Here is a 26,339-nt window from a genome sequence, read left to right as displayed (position 1 = left end):
AGTGAAATAGGACCAAAGGTAAATTTTCTAATAAGGGCACTAAGAGTCATCCTCATCCAGCAGCATACAGTGGTAACTTGTTCCGGTGCTAGCTCACAAATTACCAGACTGATGGGGTTCAATTTTACCACTTGCCATAATGGGGATTTGAACTCACATCCACCATGATTCAAGCTGCTGGACCTAATTCTATTGCTGCTTGGTGCCTTGCTCTTATTGCAAATGAGATAAAATGCCATTTAGCAGAAATTCCTGCTAAGAGTTTATTAAGGACTGTGAGCACATTATAGAAAAAAATCATAATAAAATCATGTGTGCTTCCCAAAAAAGAATTGATATGCAAATTGAAACTTGAACTCACTTAAAAAAAAGTCATGTGGAAGAAACCCAAGGGTTGGATAACTAGAAATTAATCATAAAAAAGGCTTAGTAGTAGATTGAAAGAAATTGCTGCAACATCCTGTTTATTAACCGGATCCTGTCGACAGTTCTATTTTGACCATATATGATCATCCTCTCTATATTAGGAGGGCCTGACATATCAGCTCCACATTTGTTCAGTTAAACGTGTGAGTTCCCAGCAGGGGTCAAACTGAGTCAGCGCTGGCAGCTGGATTCCCTCTTGTTAAGTGAGAGTTGTCAGTGGAAGTTGGGTTAGGCACCAATACAGACTGGACCATCATTCATTCTATACAAACTACATAACAAGACCTCTCAGTCTGTAAACCAGGATTAAAAATTACTATTTTTTTAAAAAAAGAAATCAAAATACTGAAGATGCTGGCTATCTGAAATAAAAGCAGAACATGTTGGAAATTAGCAGCAGATCAGGGAGCATCTCTAAGAAGGTAATTAGAGTTAATGCTCCAGGTCTATGACCAGCAGTTCTTATCGTAGGTCATCGAACTGAAAAATTAACTTTGTTTCTCTCTTTACAGATGCTGTCTGGTCTTGCTGAGTGTTTCCATAGTTTTCTGATTTTATCTCTTTGAGCAATTACAATAACCTTGTGCAGCCCACAGCTGGATGAACAAATCTATTGGCTGGTCATGTATCTGGTAGAATGTGAAATGTACATTATTATAGCTGTGGCAATTTATTCCCATTCCCATTTTGCAATACATGTTGAATGAAGCTGGTTGAAATAAAATTGAAAATACTTATCCTTTTAACTAGGTCTAATTAAAAATAAGTAAAAGAGGAAAATGTGCCCAAACCATTTAAAAAGCTTTGCTAATAGATGATTTTATATTTGGAGATATCATTAACCTTAACAATTTTGTCAGAACCTAATGCAGTTTCTTAGATGGCCCCTCACCCCAAGTTTATGCCTCCTCAGTTTTAGACTGCTTTCAACCAGTGTACATAAATGTTCTATATAATTGCAATACGGAAGCTGACCATTCAGCCCAACCAGTCAGTTATGTGTTAAAATTCCATGCAAGACTTTGGTCTTAATCTTCTTTTAATCACCTTCTTCCCGCATCCCTGTAATCTCTTATCTTTCATCCACCTACCCGATCTAATCCTGAATGCTTACATAAAGAGTGAATTTCCTACTCCTTCCCCTTATTTTGAAGGAAGAGCCACGGAAACCCAGAAAAAAAAATAAATACCATACAACTTTTTCTGGGATTTCCACGTTCCTTCCGCAGAATTTCGCTCAGAAATAATTCCTCCCCCGCCCCCTTCATAGTATCTGCCTCAACTACCTTCCCTGGCAGGGAATTCCAAAGTTTCGCAGCTAACTTAAAATCTACCTTTAGTTTTCCGACAACTTTATGTAGTGCCTTTAACGTGGGAAAAGAGAAACAACGTATCTGTTTGAGAAAGTTATAAGTTCTAATATTATTTCAAGTCACCATTGTATAGCAATCGATTGCGGGAGTAGCAGTTGGAGCTTTGGTGCATTTATATAAACCTGGACAGCACATGTCTGCAGTCGTACATAATTTACACAAAAACATGGCTAAGAATTTCTTTCACCTTTTCCGATGGCACGCTTTGAGCTCAATGCACTTTAAAAATATTAACCCTGATGGAAGGCGAATAGCAGCAGATACACAATCACGCCTGGCGAAGTAGCAAATTCAATCTGCTTGCAGGAGTTGGGATGTGAAATCAGGAAATGCAGGTCGCCTGAGGGAATCCTTGCATTGAGCTGTGGTGACTGACACCCAGTGCCACCCACATCGACAGATGGTGTGTTTCTGAATCTATGGAGACTATAGCCCGCCAGTAATATTGGACCGGTAAAATCGGCGACTAATTAACGTCATAACATATTCAGAACTCTTGCAACTTTTCTGAAGAAGTTTTTCATTAATGAAACATTTTTATCTCTGAAACAAGTAAAAATGACATTAATTTTAATTGCATTGGGGGAAAATGCAACCTTCCCTCTTTCAGGCGTTAAACAGCAAACGTTCTGATTGTCGAAGATTGTCCTACAACTGCCCACGGGTGAGAAATGATGGTGAAAAAGATACCGAACGGAGAGATGAAGCAGGACTGACTTGGTAAGGAACCAATTGGAAGATCAAGCCCTCCTCCCTGTGGCTCTCTGTGGTACAGTCTTGGCTAACACACTATTTAAACGGCAGCTTTACAGGCTTCAACATTCAAAGCAATCAGCCTTTCCAGATTGAGCGATCGCCTTCAGAGACCAGCCACCCTCCTGTTAACTTTTGCAAAGTTCTCCCCCTAAACTTTTTGTTTTGTTTTGGTTTTTCTGTTCTCTCCCCATCCTGCCCTTGAGAAAGCAACAGACTCCCCCACCCCCCCCCCCAAACCCCCAACCCCCACCCCCTCCAAAGAAAAAGAAACTGCTGGCCAAGATGCGATGTATTTCAGCTGGTCGTGTTTGCTTGTACTCCCCGCTGCTTTTCCTGGCTCTTGGGAGCACGGTGGATATCAGCGTGCTGGTGCTGTTGCCGGTGGAGAGCTCCTACCTGTTCTCCATGAACAGAATCAAACCAGCCATCGACTACGCCATCCAGAACCTGGGTCAGAGCAGGCTGAACTTCAGTGTGCAGTACGTGGACTCGGAGTGTGGCAACAAGGCGCTCTTTAACCTGGTGGACATCAGTATGCTGCAGAAACCCGATCTGATCGTGGGGCCAGTGTGTGACTATGCGGCTGCCCCGGTCGCCAGGCTGGCGTCCCACTGGAACATCCCCATGCTTTCAGCCGGACCTTTAGCCTCGGGGTTCGCCCACAAAGTCCCCGAGTATTCCTACCTCACGCGGGTCTCCCCGTCCTATTCCAAGATGGGCGAGATGTTCTTGGCCATGTTCCAGCGCTACAGGTGGAAGAGGGTGGCCCTGGTGTATGCCGAAGATTTTGAGGAGAGGACCTGCTTCTTCACTATGGAGGGGGTCCATGTCGCCTTTGTTGGGGAAGGCTTTCAGATGCAGTCATTTATTATCTATGGTGAGGAGGACCAGTTCGACCATATCGTGCAGCAAATCCAGGACCATGCCAGGAGTGAGTGCACTTTTTACCAACCACTTTGCAAAATCCATGTGCTGTTTATTGTTTCTTTTGTTGTTGTTTTTATATTTCCCACCGTTCTTTTAGAAGAGGAAGATGACTTTGGGTAAAAGTGCGCTTTCTGGACACAGGTTAAAACCCAACTTTGGATACTTTTGAGACATAACGTAGCAAACACACACATATATAAAATCGAATCAGTCCGTTTACACTGTTCCACTATAGAAAACTGAAGGGACTAAATAAAAGGGCAGATTAGGTACAAGTATACGGGCGTGTACATGAGTAGCACGAACGAAACAAGGAATAGCAAACACATGGATTTAACAGGTAGCCAGAAAGAACCATCAGATTAAACAGGCGCAAAATCTACAGAGAATTTCTGAAAATCCCGGCAGATAAGGGAATGTGGGTCCGTCAAACTTTTGCTCGAATTCTGAGATGTAATGTTACAGCGGGCAGATTAGATAAGGGTGAGAGGGAGCCGGTGCTGCAAACTTTAACATCAGTTGGGCTGAAGTAGTCAGACGGTCCCAAACCTGCAGAGCAAATAATGCCATGCAAAGTAAATGAAGTTTTGACTCGTTTGTTTAATGTAATGAATGTCTGGGATGCTACAAAAGAGAGTGGGAGAAGAAATAAGACTTTGTTGAGATTGCCTACTCCAAGTGAAACTGTGTATATCTCGTTTTAAATACACTTTATTTGTCATTGGGATGAGACGTTCAGCCGAGGTGCCATCTGCCCTCTCAGGTGGGCATAAAGGATCCCATGGCACTGTTTGGAAGAAGTGTAGAGAATTATCCTTGTGTCCTAGCTAATATTTATACCTCACTAAACATCACAAAACAGATTATCTGATCATTTTTACATTGCTGCTTGTGGAATCTTGCTGTGCACACATGGACTGTGTTGCCTTCAAAAGTACTTTATTGGCTGCAAAATGTTTTGAGATGTCTATTGCATGAAAGGTGCTACATAAATGCATCCTTTTCTTTACATAAATAGAAACATTAACAGTTGCTAACAGTGGACTATTTTGATATGTTGGGCGTTATGTATCAGTATTTATCGAATAATTTCAGCTGTGCATTAATTGGAATATACACCTTGTGCTTAGGGATTCAAGTCACATTTCCTCATCAAAAATGTACCTTATAAAACTCAGCACCTAACCTTTGAAAGGTGTTTAGTTGCAGGTTACAGTATGTACAGTATTGTCACAGAATGTACAGTATTGTCACAGAGGCTAGGAATCATGCAATGAGTAACTCACTTCCTGACTCCCCAAAGCCTGTCCACCATTTACAAGGCACAATTCAAGAGTGTAATGGAATACTCCCCTCTTACCTGGATGAGTGCAACTTCCACAATACTCAAGAAGCTTGACACCGTCCAGGACAAAGCAGCCTGCTTGATTGGTATCACATCCACAAACATTTACTCTCTCCACCACTGACACACAATAGCAACAGTCTACATGATGCACTGCAAAAACTGACCAAGGCTCCTGAGACAGCACCTTCCAAACCTTTGACTGCTACCATCTAGAAGGAAAGGGCAGCAGATAGATGGGAACACCACCATTTGGGATTTTCCCTCCAAGTCACTCACCATTCTGAGTGGGAAATATATCGCCATCCCTTCACAGTCGCTGGGTCAAAATCTTGGAACTCCCTTCCTAACAGCTCTGTGGATGTACCACATGGACTGCAGCAGTTCAAGAAGGCAGCTCACCACCACCTTCTCAAGGGCAGCTAGGGATGGGCAACAAATGCTGGCCCAGTCAGGGAAGCCCACATCCTATGAATGAATTTTTAAAAATCCAAGATTACATTAGAAGCTAGTCTCGCATTGTAAATCAAAATTGACAATGCATTTAACCAGCCCGATAGGTGTAGTTAGATACATATTCAGAAATTCATTGATATTAAGGCAATTCACTCATATAATAACCTGCAAAACTCCATGGCTTGATCAAAATTGCTTGTCAAAACTATTGCAGGTAGGTGTAGTAAGAGTTGGGTTCTCTTGGATCCACGTCACTGGAGTGGAACTGACCCTACCATGTATTATATCTGATTTAAAACAAACTCAAACGTTTAATCTTGGCTCCTATTTCTGGATCCTTTAATACTCACAAAATATCAGGCTGATCGGAATCGACAGTGCAGTCTGAATTGGAAAGTAAAAAAAAAGTAGAAGCAAGGTGAGAGATGTGAGGTTGAAAAGCAGGATTCAAAATATCAGGTGAGTAAAGAATAATGACCACAAGGCTAGGAAGTGTTCACATTGCGCGTATAGGCCAGAGAAAATGTGTACTGGGGTAATACAACAGTGTGTGTCAGACTATTTACTACACTATTAACATTATCAGTGTTTCTCCATTTTTACAGAACAGTAACTAAACATCACCAGAGCTTCTTGAGGGATCTCTCTCCTGCATTAAGCAACTGAGTTAAATTCATCAAAAGCTTCATCCCTATCATAATGCTTCATTTTAGCTCTTCCTTTGTAATGAACTCTGCATTAAGTAATGCAATTCATAGAACTCAGACCTCCACCTGTGCTGATATTTTCCTATTGTGTAGAGATGTATCAACACTGGGACTGGGTATCATTCAACTTCAATATCCAGTAATCTAATCTTGAAAATTTATATTTCCCTGCTGAGACAAGTATGAAATCATGATTTTTGCTGTGTTAAATTGTTTCAACTGGTCCAAATATTGTTAATTTCTTAAGCATTAAATATCTTCTGAGCAGCCTCCCACTTACCCTGTGTAAACCTGAACTCATCCATAACCCTGCTACTTGAAGTGTGATTAACCCATGTCCATTCCTTCCGATGCAGGCAGCACACAAACTTCATATTGCCTGTTCAGTACATGATTGCAGTGTGCAACCAGCACTAAGTACGCTGCTGCATTGCTCCTCACCTCAGCAGGGAATGGAAAATCATGAAAGGTTAGCACCAATTACAGCTAATCTGCACTACTTAAAATCAGGCTGCATTTCTTCAAGGGGATGTGCATTCTCGCTGCAGCAGGTGATGGAAGTGGCTGGAAAAGGCATTCTGAGCTGCAAAAGCAGTGAAAGGTGTTGTTTGTGCAGGAGGTGGACAGGTGGAGAGAAGTCTTCTATCTGCAGAGAACCATAAGGCCTGCGCCAGACAGATGCTGGGATTTTAAAAATTCATTCATGGGATGTGGGCTTCGCTGGCTGGGCCAGCATTTATTTCCCATCCCTAGTTGCCCTTGAGAAGGTGGTGGTGAGTGTCCTCTTGAACCGCTGCAGTCCGTGTGGTTTAAGTACACCCACAGTGCTATTAGGAAGGGAGTTCCAGGATTTTGACCCAGCGACAGTGAAGGAATGACGATATATTTCCAAGTCAGGAACTTTCAGTTGGTGGTGTTCCCAGCTATCTGCTGCCCTTGTCCTTCTAAATGATAGTGGTTGTGGGTCTGGAAGGTGCTGTCTAAGGAGCCTTGGTGAATTTCAGCAGTGCGTCTTGTAGATGGTACACACTGCTGCTAAAGTGTGTTGGTGGTATAGGGAGTGAATGTTTGTGGATGTGGTGCCATTGTAGCTTTCTCCTTTAAGATACCCAAGAACCGCAACCTGACCAGGCAGTGACTGAAGAGTAAAAAATGGAAGAGGAACAAGAGACTCATGAAGAAACACTGTCATTCACTCTCACATTTTCTGACATTGTGTGTACTTTAGAGGGTAGCCTAGAGTTGGAATCTGGACCTGGAGAGACACTGGGTACAAGTGTCCTTCAGCCAGGCCAGGGGGAAAGTGTAGTACAGATTTTTAGAGGGTGAGGTCACACATGCATTTTGCTGCAGAGTACTCAGTTAAGGACTTGGTTGGACAGCATACAGGAAAAGGCTGATGTCCAAACAGACAGAAATGCTTGGTAGAGTGACAGGCCTGCCAGAAAGCCAACGGTCACTGTCAAAGAGCTTGGAGGAATCCGACAGCCAAGCATGGAGCTTTGGAGTACATTCTTTCCTGCGTGGAAGTGGTGACTAATGACATTACCATATTTGTGGTCCCAAACATAATGCAGTGTCTGATGCCTCAGCTTCTATTGCAGTACAAGCAGAAGCCTAACAACACTTGAGAGCTGCAGTGCAAGGTCAGACTGAAGGCATGCAACTGCAGCTTGCTGCTATGTGCATTCTGATGGCTACAATCTTAGCTTTGCATACCAGTGTTCAAAAGGGCTTGCAGAGTATCACAGCAGTTTGTCCTCCCTGCGGTAGTGGCAGTGGACTATGAACCCACTGTTCTCTCACAGGGGGTGGAATTTGCCCTCCACCACTGCCAATCTACCACTTCCATTGCCTGTCACTCAGCCAGCCAACCCAGACTGCTGCCACTCATGTCAAGGTGGCACAGTCCAAAGCCAGAGGGCCAGAGCTGCACAAAGCTATCCTCTAAGGGCATCTGCAGTCTCCTCCATTTAAAGTCAGTAGATTTCCAACAACCATACTGCAGCCAGTGGGATGGCTATGTACGAGCACTGGAACAGGAAAAAGCACATGGAAGACAGACACTAAGGGAATGCTTATGGATAACTAATTGACTTTTGTATGGAATATTGCTTGGTTTGATTATAAATTTGGTTTAGAATATTTGTTTTGTATTGATTGTATTTTAGCAGTGTGGCAAAGGGGGAAATAAAGTTATTGAACTGTTGCTGAATGAGGAATTAGGGTTCTGCTCACTGGTACTGCAGCTGTAAGAGCTGATCACATGCAGCCTGGCTGGAAAGGGGATGTTTTGGTGCTTCCTCCATCTCCTCAGCTGCCTGAGTGCTGAATATGTGATTCTTATGACACAAACTAATTTGTCATCTCCATCGTGAGTCACAAACGGAAGGCAGTGCAATAATATGAAACAGTTGCTTACTAAATGGTTTATTGAAGGTATGTTGCATTGTTCCATGTTTGTTTGGAAGGCAGTCTCCAGGAAGCTAGTCAGAGCTGCAGCGATCTCCTTGCATATGAAGAGAGTAAATTTAGGGATGTTTATTTCAGTGCTCTCCTGGCTGGCCTTCTATCTTACATCCTGCATAAATGAAAGCATATTTAAATCTCTGCTATGCATATCTTACCTTACACCAAGCCGTGTTCGCCTATTACCTCTGTGCCCACTGACCTACATTGGCATCTGGTCCAATATTGCTTCAGTTTTAAAATTCTCATCCTTATTTTCAAATCTCCCAAAGCCTTGCTTCTCCCAATCTTTGTAACCTGCCCCAGCCCTAAAACTGATTGAGATATCTGTGCTCCTCCAATTCTGGCCTCTAGTGCATCCCCAATTTTAGCTGTCCCATCATTGTTGCTTGTACTTTCTGCTGTCTAGACCCTATGCTCTGGAATTTCATCTCTATAAGTCTCCACCTCTCTATCTCCAATTCCACTTGCAAAAGATTCCCTAAAACTTGACTCTTTGAACAAACTTTTGGTCACCTGTCCTCATATGAACATATGAATTACGAGCAGGAGAAGGTCACTCGGCCCCTTGAGCCTTTTCTGCCATTCAACAAGATCATGGCTTATCTGATTGTAGCCTGAAAACCAGATTCCCACTTATCCCCGATAACCTTTCACCCCCATGCTTATCAAGAATCTATCTAGCTCTGCCTTAAAAATATTCAAATACTCTGATTCCACTGCCTTTTGAGGAAGAGAGTTCCAAAGACTCATGACCTCCTGAGGGAAAAAATTCTTCTCATCTCTGTCTTAAATGGGTGACTCCTTATTTTTAAACAGTGACCCCCTAGTTCTAGATTCTCCCACAAGAGGAAACATCCTCTCCACATCCATCCTGTCAAGACCCCGCATGATCTTAAAAATTTCAATCAAGTCATCCCTTACTCTTCTAAACTCCAGCAGATGCAAGCCTAACCTGTCTAACCTTTCCTCATAGGACAGCCCTCCCATTCCAGGTATTAGCCTTGTAAACCTGAAACAAAAACAGAACATGCTGGAAAAACTCAGCAGGCCTAACAGCATCTGTGGAGAGAAAAAGCAGAGTTAACATTTCGAGTCTGTATGACTCTTCAGAGCTTTTCCTTTGCTTTTAGCCTGATAAACCTTCTCTGCTTCCAACGTACTTAGGTCCTTCCTTAAATAAGGAAACCAATACTGTACATAGTACTCCAGATGTGGTCTCACCAGTGCCCTGTATAACTGAAGCATAATCTCTATACTTTTGTATTCAGTTCCCCTCACAATTAGTTGCTGTACCAGCATTTTGCGATTCACGTCATTAATTCCTTAAGGTCCTTTAGGGAAGGAAATCTGTTGTCCTTACCTGGTCTGACCTACATGTGACTTCAGACCCATAGCAATGTGGTTGACTTTTAAAGAGAAACTCAAACCCCCAGTTATTAACTGAAAGAATTATGCAACAATATTGCACATTTTAAACATAACTTTACTGTACAAGAGTTAAACAAGCAAGTACTCTTAACACCCTCGCCGAGATTTTCCAGGTGGGACCTGCTGCAGGAGATTTGGCGGTCCAGCAAGACTGGACGATCCTGGCGATGGGTAAGGCCAGAAAATTCTGCCCTATATTTATGAAAATAAACATATGCTTTAAATCTGAAAACCGACAGGGGCTCGCCCTCTTACTTTTATTTCCACCCAAGAGTTCCTTTATACTTCACAGGATCTTGAGGGTTTCTTCACTTCTCCTGGGACCAAACCAAGGTGTGTCCCATTTCTCAGGAATTCACTTTGCTTCCCCTCGGTGTTCCCGCTATTCTCCGAGGTATGAGATGTCTTGGGGTCCTCCCACTAGTATTCGGCAGTTCGAGCATTGGCCTCACTGTATTTTTGCTATTTGACTCCAAATCAAAAAAAACCTCGTTTTTGATAGCCCTTTGCTACTGGTCCACATTTCCTGGCAGATTATCTCTCTGGCTCCTTCAAACTCCTGCAGACTCAGACTTCAATCACACAGATAAAATCCAAAACCAAAAACGAACTTGCAATCTATCCCTACAGCAATGTGGCACCCCTGGATAGAGATAGAGATTTAAACTAATTTTTTCCTATTCCCAAATCTTCGCTTTGTCCTGGGAAACAATTTTAAGCCTTATTGAGACAGGTGTAGACATCCCATCTTCACCAAGAAGCTCAAAGAGGTAGCCCATTGTTTAGTTTCCAATACTTCCCATTACGTTCTTATAAAATAAACATAGACCATCATTTGATTTGCAATTACTTTAAGTCTGTTTTCCAGCTTCTCAAACCAAGTGTATTCATTTAATCTTACATTTAAAAGTTTCAATTCCCAAACCAAAAGCTATACTTCTGAAACATATAGATGACCATAAAATTAAATATTCATAACATATGGTTTATTTCAGTGCACAATCAGCCAAAAAAGACTGCATGTATCTATGGATTTTGGAGAGTAGTAGAGATTGGAAAACAGCACTATTTTTAAATAACCAGAGGTAAGGACAGGTAATCACAAAAAGCTACAGATTGCCAATTAAACTTCCAAGACCACAACCATCTACACAACTGTCTTTAAAATACACAGATCACATACAATCACAGGCAGATATGACAGTCATGTATGAACCATGCAAAGCTAAACTTCAGCTCCCATTATGACCCAAAAATAGGATCCCAACTGCCTAATCATTTTCATAGCAAAATATGTAAAGAATATAAGAAGATCAAGAGCTAGAAAATGCCATTCAGCCTAACAAGCCTGTTCTGCCCATTCCCCGTGTATGATTATTCTATCATAGACCTCTCAAAAATCACCTGCCCCTTGCTTTAGAGAGCATTAATCTCCTTCCTCAACACTAGAAAGAAAAGGAACAATGTTGATAACTATATCTATAATCCTTAATCCAGTTACTCAGGTGTTGATTCAGCTCTTTTTCAAAAAAGTGCCAAACCATCGACTGGAATTAACTTTACATTTTGACTATTTCTCAGAATTTTTTCTAATACCTAAATTTGATTGATGCTTCTGAATGTTGTTCTGGTGTCTTCTAGTTCCACACTCATTGCCCAAGATACGTAATTTGTTTAGTTCCACCTTACATTAACTGTAAATTGTTTTAAACTTTTATTATTTCAAAGATTTGTATCATACCTTCCCTCATCCATTTCTCAAGAAAAATATACTTAGCTTCTTGGACCTTTCTTTATAAGTTAGCCTCATATTTTCTGGAATCACTTAACCCCTTTTCTAATGCATTCATATCCTGTTAATCTGCAGTGTTAATATAATTTGTCCTTACTGCTCATGCAATGCCTTCCAGACCCACCCCTATGCTTTTCCTCTGGCTTTCTAACTTGCTTTGTGAGTGAGATTAATGATTACTCCCAAATCTTTTTTCTTTTTCAGCCTCTTCTGAGAAAGGTATAAATATAAAATACACCTGTGAACCTTGACTATAATGTAGTGCTCAGGAGTCAGGTACATGTTACAGTAATAATTTCATCAGAAGCTGGCAACAAGAAATGCAATTAGTACAGGAGGTGGGTGGGGGTTTGGAAGAGCCGTCAGTGTAAAGTCAATGTGGATGCATTAACAGAGCATCACAGAGTAAAATAAATCTGTTGATTAAAAATAAGTGACAGTGCATGCATTAACTTTTGAACATGAAAATAAATAGTGTAAAATTGTTGGGATGAAATAAAATCAAGACAGATCCTATACTGGAGGTGAAAGAAAAATAAATCAGCACTATGAATGACAGTCTGTAGTTGAAACGCCACATTAGAATATGTAGTACAAACACTTATAATGCTAATTCATGTATGGGCATAATTTCGCCTTGCTTCATGAATAATGATAAAAGGTCAAAATGAATATTTTGGATTTACCATCAGGGCTGGTCCATAGCCAAGAAAGCATCGTAGCCAACATTCCTTTTCATTTTTTTTTGTCAATCATATATACTTAAGTGCCCGGGTCCTTTAGATTTTTTGTGCAGCTGCACACGTGCAGTAACTTAATAGGGCTGAACTGTGCTCAGCCCCACAGCTTAGAGGGAACATTGATTCTGTCTGTGATTATTACAGGAAAGCATTACATCTGTAAGTTTTATTACATAGAATTACATTTAACACACAGCACAGAAAGAGGCCAATCAGCTCAACTAGGGTATGTTGGTGTTTATACTGCGTACGGGTCTCCTCCCCGTCCTTCAGCCTCATATGAGCCTTTTATAATATCTTTCTATTCTGTTTTCTCCCATGCCCTCAACTAGTTTCCTTATGAAAGCATCTAAGCTAATTTCCTCAACCACTTTCTGTGATAGCAAGTTCCATATTCTAAGCAGTCTTTGAATAAAGACATTTCCCCTTGTTTCCTCTTTTGAATTTATTATTCACTACCTTGTGTATATATAGCCCCTAGTTTTGGATTCTCCCTCAAGTGGGCAGTGCTGGCTAGGCCAGCATTTAGAGCCCATACCTAATTGCCCTTGAGAAGGTGGTGGTGAGCTGCCTTCTTGAACCGCTGCAGTCAGTCTAAAGGGAAGCTTCTTTGTTGGTAGCTGCTTTTGACTCAGTCACCTTTTGAGTCAATAAGTAGGTTCTTTGATTTACTGGCAACCTTCCTGATGTGCCTTTGACAATATTTGTGAGCTCCAGGATCAGCTTCCACATGTATGCCTTTGACACCCAGTCAATCTGTGTGTCTAATCGAGATCTCACGGTCATTGTTACAATCTCTTATCTGACCATCTGAAGATGGGTACTGATAATTTCACCAACCAACTGTCAGAAAAACAAGAGTCATCCTCTCATTCCTCTAGCACCTTCCACATAGCTCTGGTGCTTACTGCATAAACTTTACTGGCTGTCATTTAAGTCTAGAGGTGTGGAATAGTGGCGTACTGTTTGACCCCAACTCGAGTTTCTTCCCCGCATGTGGTCTGTTACTAAGACTTCCTTCAGCCTCTAAAACTAAGCCTAACTCATCATAGATCCAGGAATCAAACTGCTAAAGGTCCTGTACTTCATATGAGATTTTGAACCAAAACTTTATCTGCCTTTCACGTTGGCATTAGCTATCATGTGGCACAATTTGAAACTATTGTGGGAGTTAAAAAAAATTAACTTGTTTGGAGAAGAGCATTTGCGCATGTGGTTTGCCATAAGCTTGCCATAGTCATATTACCTCTGATATCATCCTTTGTGCATAAAAGCTTGAGAGCAGAAGCCATCTCATTAAATGTTTGGAGCATGGTGTCAGGAATGTGCAACCGAAATTGTGTGGATTTTGCTGGTGTAGGAGAACCAGCAGCTGTAAGAAACAGCAGAGAATAATTAAAACCTCAGCCTTCAACTTTGTATGGGACATTGACAGCTGGATAGGTCAGTAGAGCTTTGAATATTCCAACACATGCTCCTGTAGTGATGATGGGAGATTTGAGAATGAATTGGAAATTCTTCCAGTCTCAGTGGCAGACCCATGAAATCACCACAGAGTTAAACAAACCTGAACAAACAGGAATAACAACTCTGTTATCAGTGCTGGGGAAAGGGTACTACAATTTCTATACTGCCCTAAATCTCACTGAGGAGCAGAATAGCCAGCCTTGCGAAATTTTGGAGACTCACTTTGAACCCACTTATTTATAAATACTATGGGCAGAATTTAGCCCTTGATGGGTGGACGGGCCCCACCGGCTCTGCGGCAGGCGGGCAGCTGGACTCCGCTGCCGAAATGGGCCCCACTGCCATTTTGAGTGGGCGGGTCAATTAAGGCCCGCCCAGCGGGCTGCCTGATGGGAAGCACTATGTGCTTCCCGTGCGGAGGTGAAGGGATTCCCCAACAGCCAAAGTGCGCAGAGCGCACTGCTCCCTGAGACTAAGTGCTGTCTCAGGGAGATTGGTGAAGGTTTAAAAAACATCAAAATAAAAAAATTATTAACATGTCCCCCTCATGTGACAATGTCACACGAGATGGGACATGTTAATAAATATTACATAAACTTTATTAAAGAATTTTTAAACTGACATGAAACCTCATCCTGCCAGTGGATGAGGTTTCATGTTTTTTCTCCTTCCCGCCGGGGCTCCTGGCCTGCCCACCAGCCTTGAGGTTGGACGGGCAGGGCCTTTAATTAGCTTAATTATCCTGTCAATGGCCTCATTTGACCATTGACAGGTTGGCGGGCGGACAGCTGATTTCGCTGTCTGCCCGCCTTCCTGAATACTTAAATGGGACGGGATGACGTCGGGGGTTCCACCAGATGTCATCCAGGGTCATTTTCCTATCGGCAAGCGGGCCCCGCCCCCAAATTGCTGACGGAAAAGTTCTGGCCTATGTGTTTAACATCAGAACTCGAGAACAAAGGGAGACTGTTGAACAGCATGGGATTGCACTGATACATCTAGCTGAAACTTGCTATGAAGGATGATCTGATCAGATATAGTATTGTCTTAGGAACAAGAGATCCTACTGTGAGAGCACATCTGGTGAGAGAAGAAAAACTTATTCTATAGAAAGCTTCTGACATTTGCAGAAGCTCTAAGATTGTTAATCATCAGCTGAGTATATTAATGGAGAACGGATTAGGTTTTGCACTATGCTGAGAGGCAGTCCAGCACGATAATGAAGAAAAGGAAGAAAAATTTACAGAAGGGCCAGCAAAGAGAAGGTGGGATGTAAGTACTGTGGAGGATACCATGTGAAAGAAAAAGAAACATGTCCAGGGTGGGCAAAGCAGTGCTCTAACTGTAAGAAGCTAAATCACTTTGCACACAAGTGCTTTGCTGTTAAGAAGGAAATCAAGCCGATGAAAATGGTTTCTGAGAGGTATTGGGCAATGATTCTGATGAATCACTCCACACTCGAACCGTCAAGTCTCAAGTCTCAACCATTTTTTAATGGTTTATGATTATTGGGATGATAACTGCAGAAGGAGAGTTTCAGGTAAATGTGAAGTGTCAGATAAATACTGATGCTACTTGCAACATCATGAGCTTTGTTGACCTGTGTGAAGTTGCTCAAGATGGTGAAAATGAAGGTGTTGAAGGTAAAATTAAGGCCAGATGATGGAACAATGCTCACCCCAAGAAAACAAATTAAGCTGAGGGCCCAATGCAATGGGAAGAAAGAATATTTGAAGATCCAAATAGTAGACACTAAGCAAAATCCACTCATCTCAGCTGAAACAAGTCAAAAACTTGGACTGGTAACCCTCCATGTACCAGAAGAGATTTGCAGTACTTCACATGGCACAAAACAATTGACTGCTGAACAAATTTTAAAGTACAAAAACGTTTTCACAGGTCTTGGATGTCTTGGTGAATATCATCCTGAAATAGATGAGAGTGTAAGACCAACTCTGCGTCTTTCGAGGGTTCCAGCTGCCCTCCTGTCCAACCTGAAAGACAAGATAGAGGAACTTCAAAAAGAAGGGAGTAATCAAGAAAATGACAACTCATACAGACTAGATTAGCAGCATGGTAGCAGTGAAACAACCTGGAAAGCTGAGAGTTTGCATAAATCCATAGATCTGTAAAGATTTGAAGAGATCGCTCTATCCGAAATTTTGGCTCAACTTGCCAAGGCTAAGCTTTACACTACCCTAGATGCAAAGGATGGATAAGGGCCAATAAAGTTGGATAAAAGCAGCAGTTTCCTGACTATGTTCAGCATGCCATTTGGGAAGTGTAGATGGTTGCGCATGCCATTCGGCATTTTACTGCTCTGGAAGAGTTTCAACACAGACAGCATGAGTTAGTCAATGACCTTCCAGGAGTGGAAACAAACATGGATGATTTGCAAGTCCCTGGATGTGGAGATAAGATGGAAGACGTTATCGCAGACTATGATCAGAATCTAGTGAGACTGCTGTAGAGAGCACACCAATTGAACCTGAAGCTGAACAAGAAAAAATTGCAGCTGAAGATGACTGAAGTCAAGTATATAGGTCATGTACTGAGCACAAAAGTAGTTCACCCTGATCCTGATGAGGTGAGAGCTGTAGCAGCGATGCAGCAACCAACAGGTGGTTCAATGATTTTGTAGGATTTGTGATTTTTAAAAAATTCTTTCATGGGATGTAGGCGTTGCTGGCAAGGCCAGTATTAATTGCCCATCCCTAATTGCCCTTGCTGGGTCATTCCAGAGAGGAGTTAAGGGTCAACCACGTTGCTGAGTGTCTGGAGTTGCATGTAGACCAGACCAGTGAAGGTGGCAGATTTCCTTCCCAAAAGGACATTAGCAAATCAGATGGGTTTTTACAACAATCAATGATAGTTTCACAGTCATCATACTGAGACTAGGGGCAGAATTTTTCTGTCAGCGATTTCGGGGCGGGACCCCCTTGCCAACGCAAAAATGTTGTAGGATGACGTTGGGGGGAATCCCCGACGTCACCCTGCCCCATTTAAATATTCAGGAAGGCGGGGGGACAGTGCAATCAGCTGTCCACCCGCCGACTTGTCAATGGCCAATTGAGGCCATTGACAGGATAATTAAGCCAATTAAAGGCTCTGCCTGTTCAACCTTAAGGCTGGCGGGCAGGCCAGGAGCCCCAGCGGGCTTCTGAAAAAACATGAAACCTCATCCACCGGCGGAATGAGGTTTCATGTCTGTTTTTAAAAACTTTAATAAAGTTTATATGAGAATTATTAACATGTCCCATCTCGTGTGACATTGTCACATGAGGGGGACATGTTAATAATATTTTTCTTTTCCTTTTTTTCAACTTACAAAAACTGTCAGCGCTCTCCCTGAAGCAGCACTCTGACGGTTGGGGAATCCCTCCCCTCCCTCCACACTAGAAGCACGTATCGCTTCCTGTCGGATGGCCTGCCCACTCAAAATGGCGGCGGGGCCCATTTCGATGGTGGCTGCTGCTGAGCTGGTGGGGCCCGCCCACCCATCAAGGGCAAAAATCTGCCCTAGCTTTATATTCCAGATTTATTAACTGAATTCAAATCCCACCAGCTGCTGTGGTGGGATTTGAACCCATTTACCCAGGTCATTAGCCTGGATCTCTGGATTACTAGTCCAGCAACATTACCGATATGCCACCATCTCCCCCCAGTCCCCTTCAAGTTTTTGCCCAATTTGTCATCAGAGTGTGAACCTCTATCCAAGCTCATTGCAAAGGATTTTCAGTTGTGCTGGTGCCCAGAACAGGATGCTGCTTTCACTCGAATCAAATAACTAGAGGCAACAGTGCCAGTGCTGAGGTACTATGATGTCAATGGCAAAGCCACCCTGTGATGCCAATGTGACAGGACTTGGAGCAATTCTCAGGCAACGAGGACAACAGGTTCCCTTTGCATCCAGAGTGTTAATGCAAATTGAACAACGCTATGCGCAGACTGAGAAAGCGTGCCTGGCTCGTCTTAGCTCTTGGAAGAGTAATTCACAAGCAAGAAAAGCTAAAGCCAGAAGTGGTAACATGAATGAATGAGAAAATCATAGTAAAACACCAGAAAGCCAAATTTCACTTTGATAAATCTGCCAAATCATTGCCAGAGCTGGGGGTTGGAGAGCAGGTCATAGTGCAAACATTCAATGCACTCAAAAGGCAGCCCACATAGCAACTTGGAACCTGTGTAGAGAAGTTTTCGCATCAATCGTACACAGTGAAAGTGAATGACCAGAGTTTTGGTTGCAACCGCAGACACATATGTGCAACTGGAGAAACTGCTTCTTCCCTGCAGACGGCTGATGAGGAAGATTAAATTTCACCAACTGCACAAGGAACTGAATGACCATGAATCCCAGAAGTTAACCATTCCCCAGCAAATGCAATGGATCAGCAGCAACAATTACCACAGCAAAAACATTTCCTGGAGAAGCAACATTACCCTAGGAATGAGCGAACACCTGACGAGCAGCCAGTAACAACCCGCATGCATTCCATTAGAAGATCTGAACACTTTAAAGTCTGTGCAATGCTTGTATAGGAACAGATGAAAGTAGTACAGACTTGAATGAGCAAACAGTTTTCTGTACGTGTGATTTTTATTTGTAGACATGTATGTGTGTGACTTGCAATTGTAAATAATAGTGAATGCAGGTTTTTTTAATAAAAAGAAAGTTTGGAGAATTGCCTTTTGTGCATGGGGCTTGCCATAGCCATGTCACCTCTATCATCCTTAGTGTATAAAACTTGAGAGCTGAAGCCATTTCACCCACCACTTGGAACAAAACCAATGATTTATCTCATGGATATTTGTTAGATTTTTTTAAGCATCATGGCTGCAGTGATAGACAATGTATTAATAGTGAATGCACTTCAAAGTAATACATTGTATATGTCATATTTTGTGATAACCTGAGATGTAATAAGGTGTTGCTATGTACAAATTAAGAAAGAACTTGCAGTTATTAAGATTCTTGTGTCTTCAGTTATTACACTGCCAAATTAATTCTTTTGGTTGTGTGGTCACTGCCAGGCCAACTGATATGCATGCAACTAAGTCCCAAAAAACATCAATCAAACATACATGACAAGATAATGGGGTAGAAATTCATCTCGGTGCAAAATGGATGATATCGGATCAGCCACCTGATATACAGTGCCATTGCAGCCATTGCAGAATGAAATGCTGCATATAGTGGATGGCTGCTTTGAAATTGTTTGCACCACTCTCCAAGAGTAATTTCTGCCTTTTGGTTGAAGGATAGATGTTGGCTAAAACAACACAAGAGCTGCCCCACTCTTACTGTTTGTCTACTTGAGAGGTCAAATGACACATGAGTTAAATGCCTCATCTGACAATGCAGCACACCCTATGCAAATTCTTATGAAGAAATTTCTGCCTTTTGTTTTTGTCATTAACCTGGACATTTGCACTGGGGGCAAATAGAGTGACAGTGAATCACAGTTTATTTTAATGAAAAAGAAATTCAGGCAGAGGTGCAACAGGTACAAATTCACCATCACCTGTTTTGCTTTCCTGTCCAAGAAAAAATTCCACCCCCTCACTGTAATTATCCCTGCTTCATCATCTTATGTTGCCTCTTAAAGATTAAATATTTGCAATCAGCCATATATAATATCCAGGTACAATTTGTGCTTTTAAGGCATAGGGTTTCACTTGCTCCTGGTTAATCAGTGCCATATTGCTAGAAGAGATGACATGACATGGCTACATTTTGCGTGTGCCACTGCTACAAGCAGAGGGACAGTAGGAGCACTGGTTTTGGAAAGGTTCTCTATCTTTCCTGCAGCACTGTATTTAACATCTGTGGTTTGATGAGTAGACATATAAGAATCATAAATAAGAACAAGATCTAAGGGGCAGAATATTAAGCTCGGCAGGCACGCGCCCACCCTGTCGTGTGTAAAATGACAAGGGATGATGTAGGTTGAGTGTCCTGACATCATCGTGCAGTCCCACGATATTTTGTTCAGCACGCGCGCGCTGGTGTCGGCATGTACAGAGGTACATGAAGGGACATATTTTATGAGATTTTTTATTTTATTTTATTTTTTAAACAACACTTCATCTCCCTGAGGCAGTTCTGTACCTCTGGAAGATTATGAAGTGCTCACTTGAGCGCCTGTGCAAAGTTTGTGCTCGACCCACTCGCCCTCCTCCCCCGCCTGCACAGGTAGCGCTGCTGCTTGCGTTTCACGCTGTGTGGGCCTTAGTTTGCCCGCCAGTGTGAAATTGTGGTGCGGTGCCGATCGCCGTCAGCTTTCAGACTGCCCACACCGAGCCTGCATGCCAAAGGCAAAACTCTGCCCAAGGATCCAGGAGAACTGGAAACTTGGGGAGGATAACCTTTAAAATATTTTAAAACCATGACTGTGCTCTAATTTATATTGTTGTATTATATTTCTCTTTTTAATGGCTAAACCTTTTTTCCTTCCACGTCCTTGAAGGGAAAAGTTCTCCCTCGACTTAATGTTGTGACTCCCTTATACTGTTAGTCTGGAGTAAAAATGTAGCTGAATAAAACCATAAATGAGAAGGTGGTTACACCAAATCAAATAGAAAAGAAATGTATTTTTCTTGGTTCCCAGTACTGAACCAGTTTATCCATTGAATAGGCTATGAAAACATACTGTATGGAATTGGCAAGTCGATTGTTAGCAATCAGCTGAACTAATAAATAGCAATGACATGCATAAGTAACCATGTGTTATGGCAAATGATTGTGACAGGAGACGCATGTGTTTTGTGACTGAAGATCAGTGAAGGAAGAAAGAACTTATATTAATGTAGCACCTTTCACATACTCAGAACATCAAAATGCATTTCATTGATCAGGCTATGGAACATATGACCAATTATATTTGTCACGCGCGACACTACTAGGATTTCGGGACCCTTTAAGCTATTCATATTGAAGGATTTTTAGAATTGAATGGAATCTTTCTAGATTGCAATTAACATGTGTTTGCAGATCATTTGGATAGACAGCTGAATTAAACCACTGATATTTAATGTAATAATTGAATACAGTAAACCTCTTTTAGTTTTACCTGATAAAAATCATCTGAAATGATTTGGACGTTTAATTTATGGAAGGAATGACATTGGAATTTTATTCCATCAATATCAGTACTGATTTAACAGACCTATTCTTGAGTAATAGCAAGAAATTTGATGATTGTCTGTTTAAGTTACGGTACATTGGAAAGATTGTGTAATAAATGTAGAAAAAGGTATTGTTATTGTTTATTCTTTGTATTTTTAATTTATATCATTGCATTAGAGGGGAGAGAAGCAGTTTGTTGTTTTTTACGTGTAGTTGTACTATTTCTCAATATTAAGGCCATATTTCATTAGCCTACTTGTGGCCTGCCTCTTTTGGCTCTCCATGCTGCCATGACAAAATTTCAGGATTCTATGTATCACTTCCAAATACAAACATAGCCTTGTTCTACCCTTAACAAAAACAGAATTACCTGGAAAAACTCAGCAGGTCTGGCAGCATCGGCGGAGAAGAAAAGAGTTGACGTTTCGAGTCCTCATGACCCTTCGACAGAACTTGAGTTCGAGTCCAAGAAAGAGTTGAAATATAAGCTGGTTTAAGGTGTGTGTGTGGGGGGGGGGGGGGGGGGGGGGGAGAGAGAGAGAGAGAGAGGTGGAGGGGGTTGGTTTGGTTGTTTTCGCCAACTCCAGCATGATGCCACCACCAAACACATCTTCCCTTCACCCCCCCTATCGGCATTCCATAGGGATCACTCCCTCCGGGACACCCTGGTCCACTCCTCCATCACCCCCTACTCCGCAACCCCCTCCTATGGCACCATCCCATGCCCATGCAAAAGATGCAACACCTGCCCCTTCACTTCCTCTCTCCTCACCGTCCAAGGGCCCAAACACTCCTTTCAAGTGAAGCAGCATTTCACTTGCATTTCCCCCAACTTAGTCTACTGCATTCGTTGCTCCCAATGTGGTCTCCTCTACATTGGAGAGACCAAACGTAAACTGGGCGACCGCTTTGCAGAACACCTGCGGTCTGTCCGCAAGAATGACCCAAACCTCCCTGTCGCTTGCCATTTTAACACTCCACCCTGCTCTCTTGCCCACATGTCTGTTCTTGGCTTGCTGCATTGTTCCAGTGAAGCCCAACGCAAACTGGAGGAACAACACCTCATCTTCCGACTAGGCACTTTACAGCCTTCCGGACTGAATATTGAATTCAACAACTTTAGGTCTTGAGCTCCCTCCCCCATCCCCACCCCTTTTCTGTTTCCCCCTTCCTTTTTTTTCCAATAAATTATATAGATTTTTCTTTTCCCACCTATTTCCATTATTTTTAAATATTTTAAATCTTTTATGCTCTCCCCACCCCCCTAGAGCTATACCTTGAGTGCCCTACCATCCATCCTTAATTAGCACATTCGTTTAGATAATATCACCAACTTTAACACCTATGTGTTCTTTTGTTCTATTGTTGTTGACATCTTTTGATGATCTGCTTCTATCACTGCTTGTTTGTCCCTACAACCAAACCAACCCCCTCCACCTCTCTCTCTCTCTCTCTCTCTCCGACCCCCCCACACACCTTAAACCAGCTTATATTTCAACTCTTTCTTGGACTCGAACTCAAGTTCTGTCGAAGGGTCATGAGGACTCGAAACGTCAACTCTTTTCTTCTCCGCCGATGCTGCCAGACCTGCTGAGTTTTTCCAGGTAATTCTGTTTTTGTTTTGGATTTCCAGCATCCGCAGTTTTTTTGTTTTTATCTCTTGTTCTACCCTTTCTTAGAACTTTGCATTTGATCAAGTGTGACATCAAGGAACCCTAGTAAAATGGAAGTCAATGGGAATCGAGGGCAATACTCTGCTGGCTTGAGTCATACCCAGCACAAAGGTTGTGGTCATTGGGAATCAATCATCTCAGTCCTAGGACAGCACTACAGGAGTTCCTCATGGGTATCAGCCTAAATCCAACAATCTTCAGCTGCTTCATCAAAGACCTTCCCTGTACTAGTCGGGATGTTATTGATGATTGCATAGTGTTCATTTCTGTTCATAACTCCTCAGATAATGAAGCTGTCTATGCCTGCATGTAGCAAGACCTGGACAACGTTCAGTCTTGGGCTGATAATTGGCAAGAAACATTCACACCACACAAGTTCAGGCAATGACCATCTCCAGCAAGAGAGAATCGAACCATCGCCCCTTGATGTTCAATGGTAATATCATCACTGTATCCCCCACTATCCTGGGGGTTACCATTGACCAGAAACTGAACTGGACTAGCCATACAAATACTGTGGCCACAAGAGCAAGTCAGAGGCTAGGAATCCTGCGGCGAGTAACTCACTTCCTGACTCCTCAAAGCCTGCCCACCATCTATAACGCAGAAGTCAGGCGTGTGATGGAATACAAAAACAGAAATACCTGGAAAAACTCAGCAGGTCTGGCAGCATCGGCGGAGAAGAGCAAAGTTGACATTTCAAGTCCTCATGACCCTTCAACAGAACTAAGTAGAAATAGGAAAGGGGTGAAATACAAGCTGGTTTAAGTGGCCTGGGGGGTGGGGTGGGGGGGGGGGGGGTGTGTTTTTGGGACAAGCAAGCAGTGATAGGAGGAGATAACCAAAAGATGTCACAGACAAAAGAACAAAGAGGTGTTGAAGGTGGTGATATTATCTAAAAGAATGTGCTAATTAATGTTGGAGAGCAGGACAAGCAAGGTAGCTCTAGTGGGGGTGGGTGAAATAAACCATGGGTGGAATATGTTTAAAAATAATGGAAATAGGTGGGAAAAGAAAAATCTATATAAATTATTGGAAAAAACAAAAGGGAGGGGGAAGAAATGGAAATAGGGTGGGGATGGAGGAGGGAGTTCAAGATCTAAAGTTGTTGAATTCAATATTCAGTCCGGAAGGCTGTAAAGTCGGAAGATGAGGTACTGTTCCTCCAGTTTGCGTTGAGCTTCACTGGAACAATGCAGCAAGCCAAGGACAGACATGTGGGCAAGAGAGCAGGATGGAGTGTTAAAATGGCAAGCGACAGGGAGGTCTGGGTCATGCTTGCAGACAGACCGAAGGTGTTCTGCAAAGCGGTCACCCAGTCTGCGTTTGGAGGAAACCACATTGGGAGCAATGAATGCAGTAGACTAAGTTGGGGGAAATGCAAATGAAACGCTGCTTCACTTGAAAGGTGTATTTGGGCCCTTGGACGGTGAGGAGAGAGGAAGTAAAGGGGCAGGTGTTGCATATTTTGCGTTTACATGGGGAGGGGCCGTAGATGGGTGTTGAGGAGTAGGGGGTGATGGAGGAGAGGATGGAGGGTGTCACGGAGGGAATGATCCCTGTGGAATGCCGACAGGGGGGTTGAAGGGAAGATGTGTTTGGTGGTGGCATCATGCTGGAGTTGGCGGAAATGGCGGAGGATGATCCTTTGAATGTGGAGGCTGGTGGGGTGATAAGTGAGGACAAGGGGGATCCTATCATGTTTCTGGGAGGGAGGAGAAGGCATGAGGGTGGATGCGCGGGAGATGGGCTGGACATGGTTGAGGGCCCTGTCAACTACCGTGAGTGGAAAACCTCAGTTAAGGAAGAAGGAGGACATGTCAGAGGAACAGTTTTTGAAGGTAGCGTCATCAGAACAGATGCGACGGCAGCGAAGGAACTGAGAGAATGGGATGGAGTCCTTACAGGAAGCGGGGTGTGAGGAGCTGTAGTTGAGGTAGCTGTGGGAGTCGGTAGGCTTGTAATGGATATTGATGGACAGTCTATAACCAGAAATTGAGACAGAGAGGTCAAGGAAGGGAAGGGAAGTGTCAGAGATGGACCATGTGAAAATGATGGAGGGGTGGAGATTGGAAGCAAAGTTAATACATTTTTCCAGGGCCTGACGAGAGCATGAAGCAGCACTGAAGTAATCATTAATGTACCGGAGAAAGAGTTGTGAGAGGGGGCCGGAATAGGACTGGAACAAGGAATGTTCCACATACCCCATAAGGAGACAGGCATACTCCCACTTGCCTGGATGAGTGCAGCTCCCACAACACTCAAGAAGCTCGACAGCATCCAGGACAAAGCAGACCACTTGATTGGCACCACTTTCACTCCTTCCATCACTGATACACAGTAGCAGCAGTGTGCACCATCTTCTAGAGGCACTGCAGGAATTCATAAAGCTTCTTTAGACGGCACCTTCCAATCCCATGACCACTACCATCTAGAACAACAAGGGCAGCAGATAAATGGGAACACCACCACCTGGAAGTTCCTTCCAAGTCACTCACCATCCTGACTTGGAAATATATCGCCGTTCCTTCACTGTCGCTGGGTCAAAATCCTGGAACTCCCTAACAACACTGTGGGTGTACCTACAACAAATGGACTGCAGCGGTTCAAGAAGGCAGCTTACCACCACCTTCTCAAGGGCAATTATGGCTGGGCAATAAATGCTGGCCCAGCCAGTGAAGCCCACATCCCCTGAATACATTTTTAAAAACTTCTGCAGCACATAACTCACCTCCTGACTCCCCAAAGCCTGTCCAGCAGCCACTAGACACAAGTCAGGAGTTTGATGGAATACTCCCCACTTGCCTGGTTTACTATAGCTCCAACACACTCAAGAAGCTCTACACCATCCAGGACAAAGCAGACCACTTGATTGGCATCCCATCCATCACCTTAAACATTCACTCACTGTACCACTGGCACACAGCAGCAATGTGTACCATCTACAAGATGCACAGCAGCAAGACTCCTTCGACAACTCCTTCCAAAACCATGACCTCTCTCACTTAGATGAACAAGTACGGCAGATACATGAGGACACCACCAGCTACAAGTTCCCCTCCAAGCCACACAGCAGCCTGACTTCTCTGTTGCTGTCTCAAAATCCTGGAACTCCCTCCCTAATAGCTCTGTGGGTGTACCTACACCAGATGGACTGCAGCGGTTCAAAGAGGTGGCTCACCACCATGTTCTCAAGTAAAATAAGGGATGGGTAATAACTGCTGGCCTGGCCAATGATGCCCACGTCCTTTTGTCGAATAAAAAAAAAATGCCTTCAGCCTTAGGATCCCTGCTTTCCCATTTTGCTCCCCTAACAATGATATTCTCATTGTCTGTTTATCTCTACAGTTAGCAATTGCACTGTTAGCCATCTGTTGTCTGCCTTCTGAAACTCCTTCCTAAAATGGTTCAACTTTACCTTTCCTCTCCTTACTGTAATAATTCTGTGAAAGCACCTAAGGAGGCCATTCAGCCCATTGTGTTTGAACATAAGGATTAGTAGCAAGAGTATGCCATTCAGCCCCTTGAGCCTGCTCCACCATCAATAAGATCATGGCTGATCTGATTGTGGCCTCAACTCCACATTCGCCTACTCCTGACAACCTTTGACTCCCTTGTTAGTCAAGAATCTATCTACCTCTGCCTTAAAAA

General features: G+C 43.0%; 1 protein-coding gene across 1 annotated transcript in view; it reads left to right on the top strand.

Moving 5' to 3' along the window:
* The first annotated feature begins 3,140 nt into the window (after positions 1-3,140).
* npr3 (natriuretic peptide receptor 3) overlaps positions 3,141-26,339 on the top strand; it is a 116,963-nt gene continuing 93,764 nt past the window's right edge. The window contains exon 1 of the mRNA XM_041191646.1: positions 3,141-3,486. Coding sequence (XP_041047580.1) covers positions 3,180-3,486 — 307 coding nt within the window. The 5' untranslated portion in view covers positions 3,141-3,179. The remainder of the gene's footprint in view (positions 3,487-26,339) is intronic.

Source organism: Carcharodon carcharias, chromosome 1, assembly GCF_017639515.1.
Source record: "Carcharodon carcharias isolate sCarCar2 chromosome 1, sCarCar2.pri, whole genome shotgun sequence".
Taxonomy (NCBI): Eukaryota; Metazoa; Chordata; class Chondrichthyes; order Lamniformes; family Lamnidae; genus Carcharodon; species Carcharodon carcharias.
Note: the sequence above shows the minus strand (reverse complement) of the source record. Positions and strands in the feature narration are given on the sequence as shown.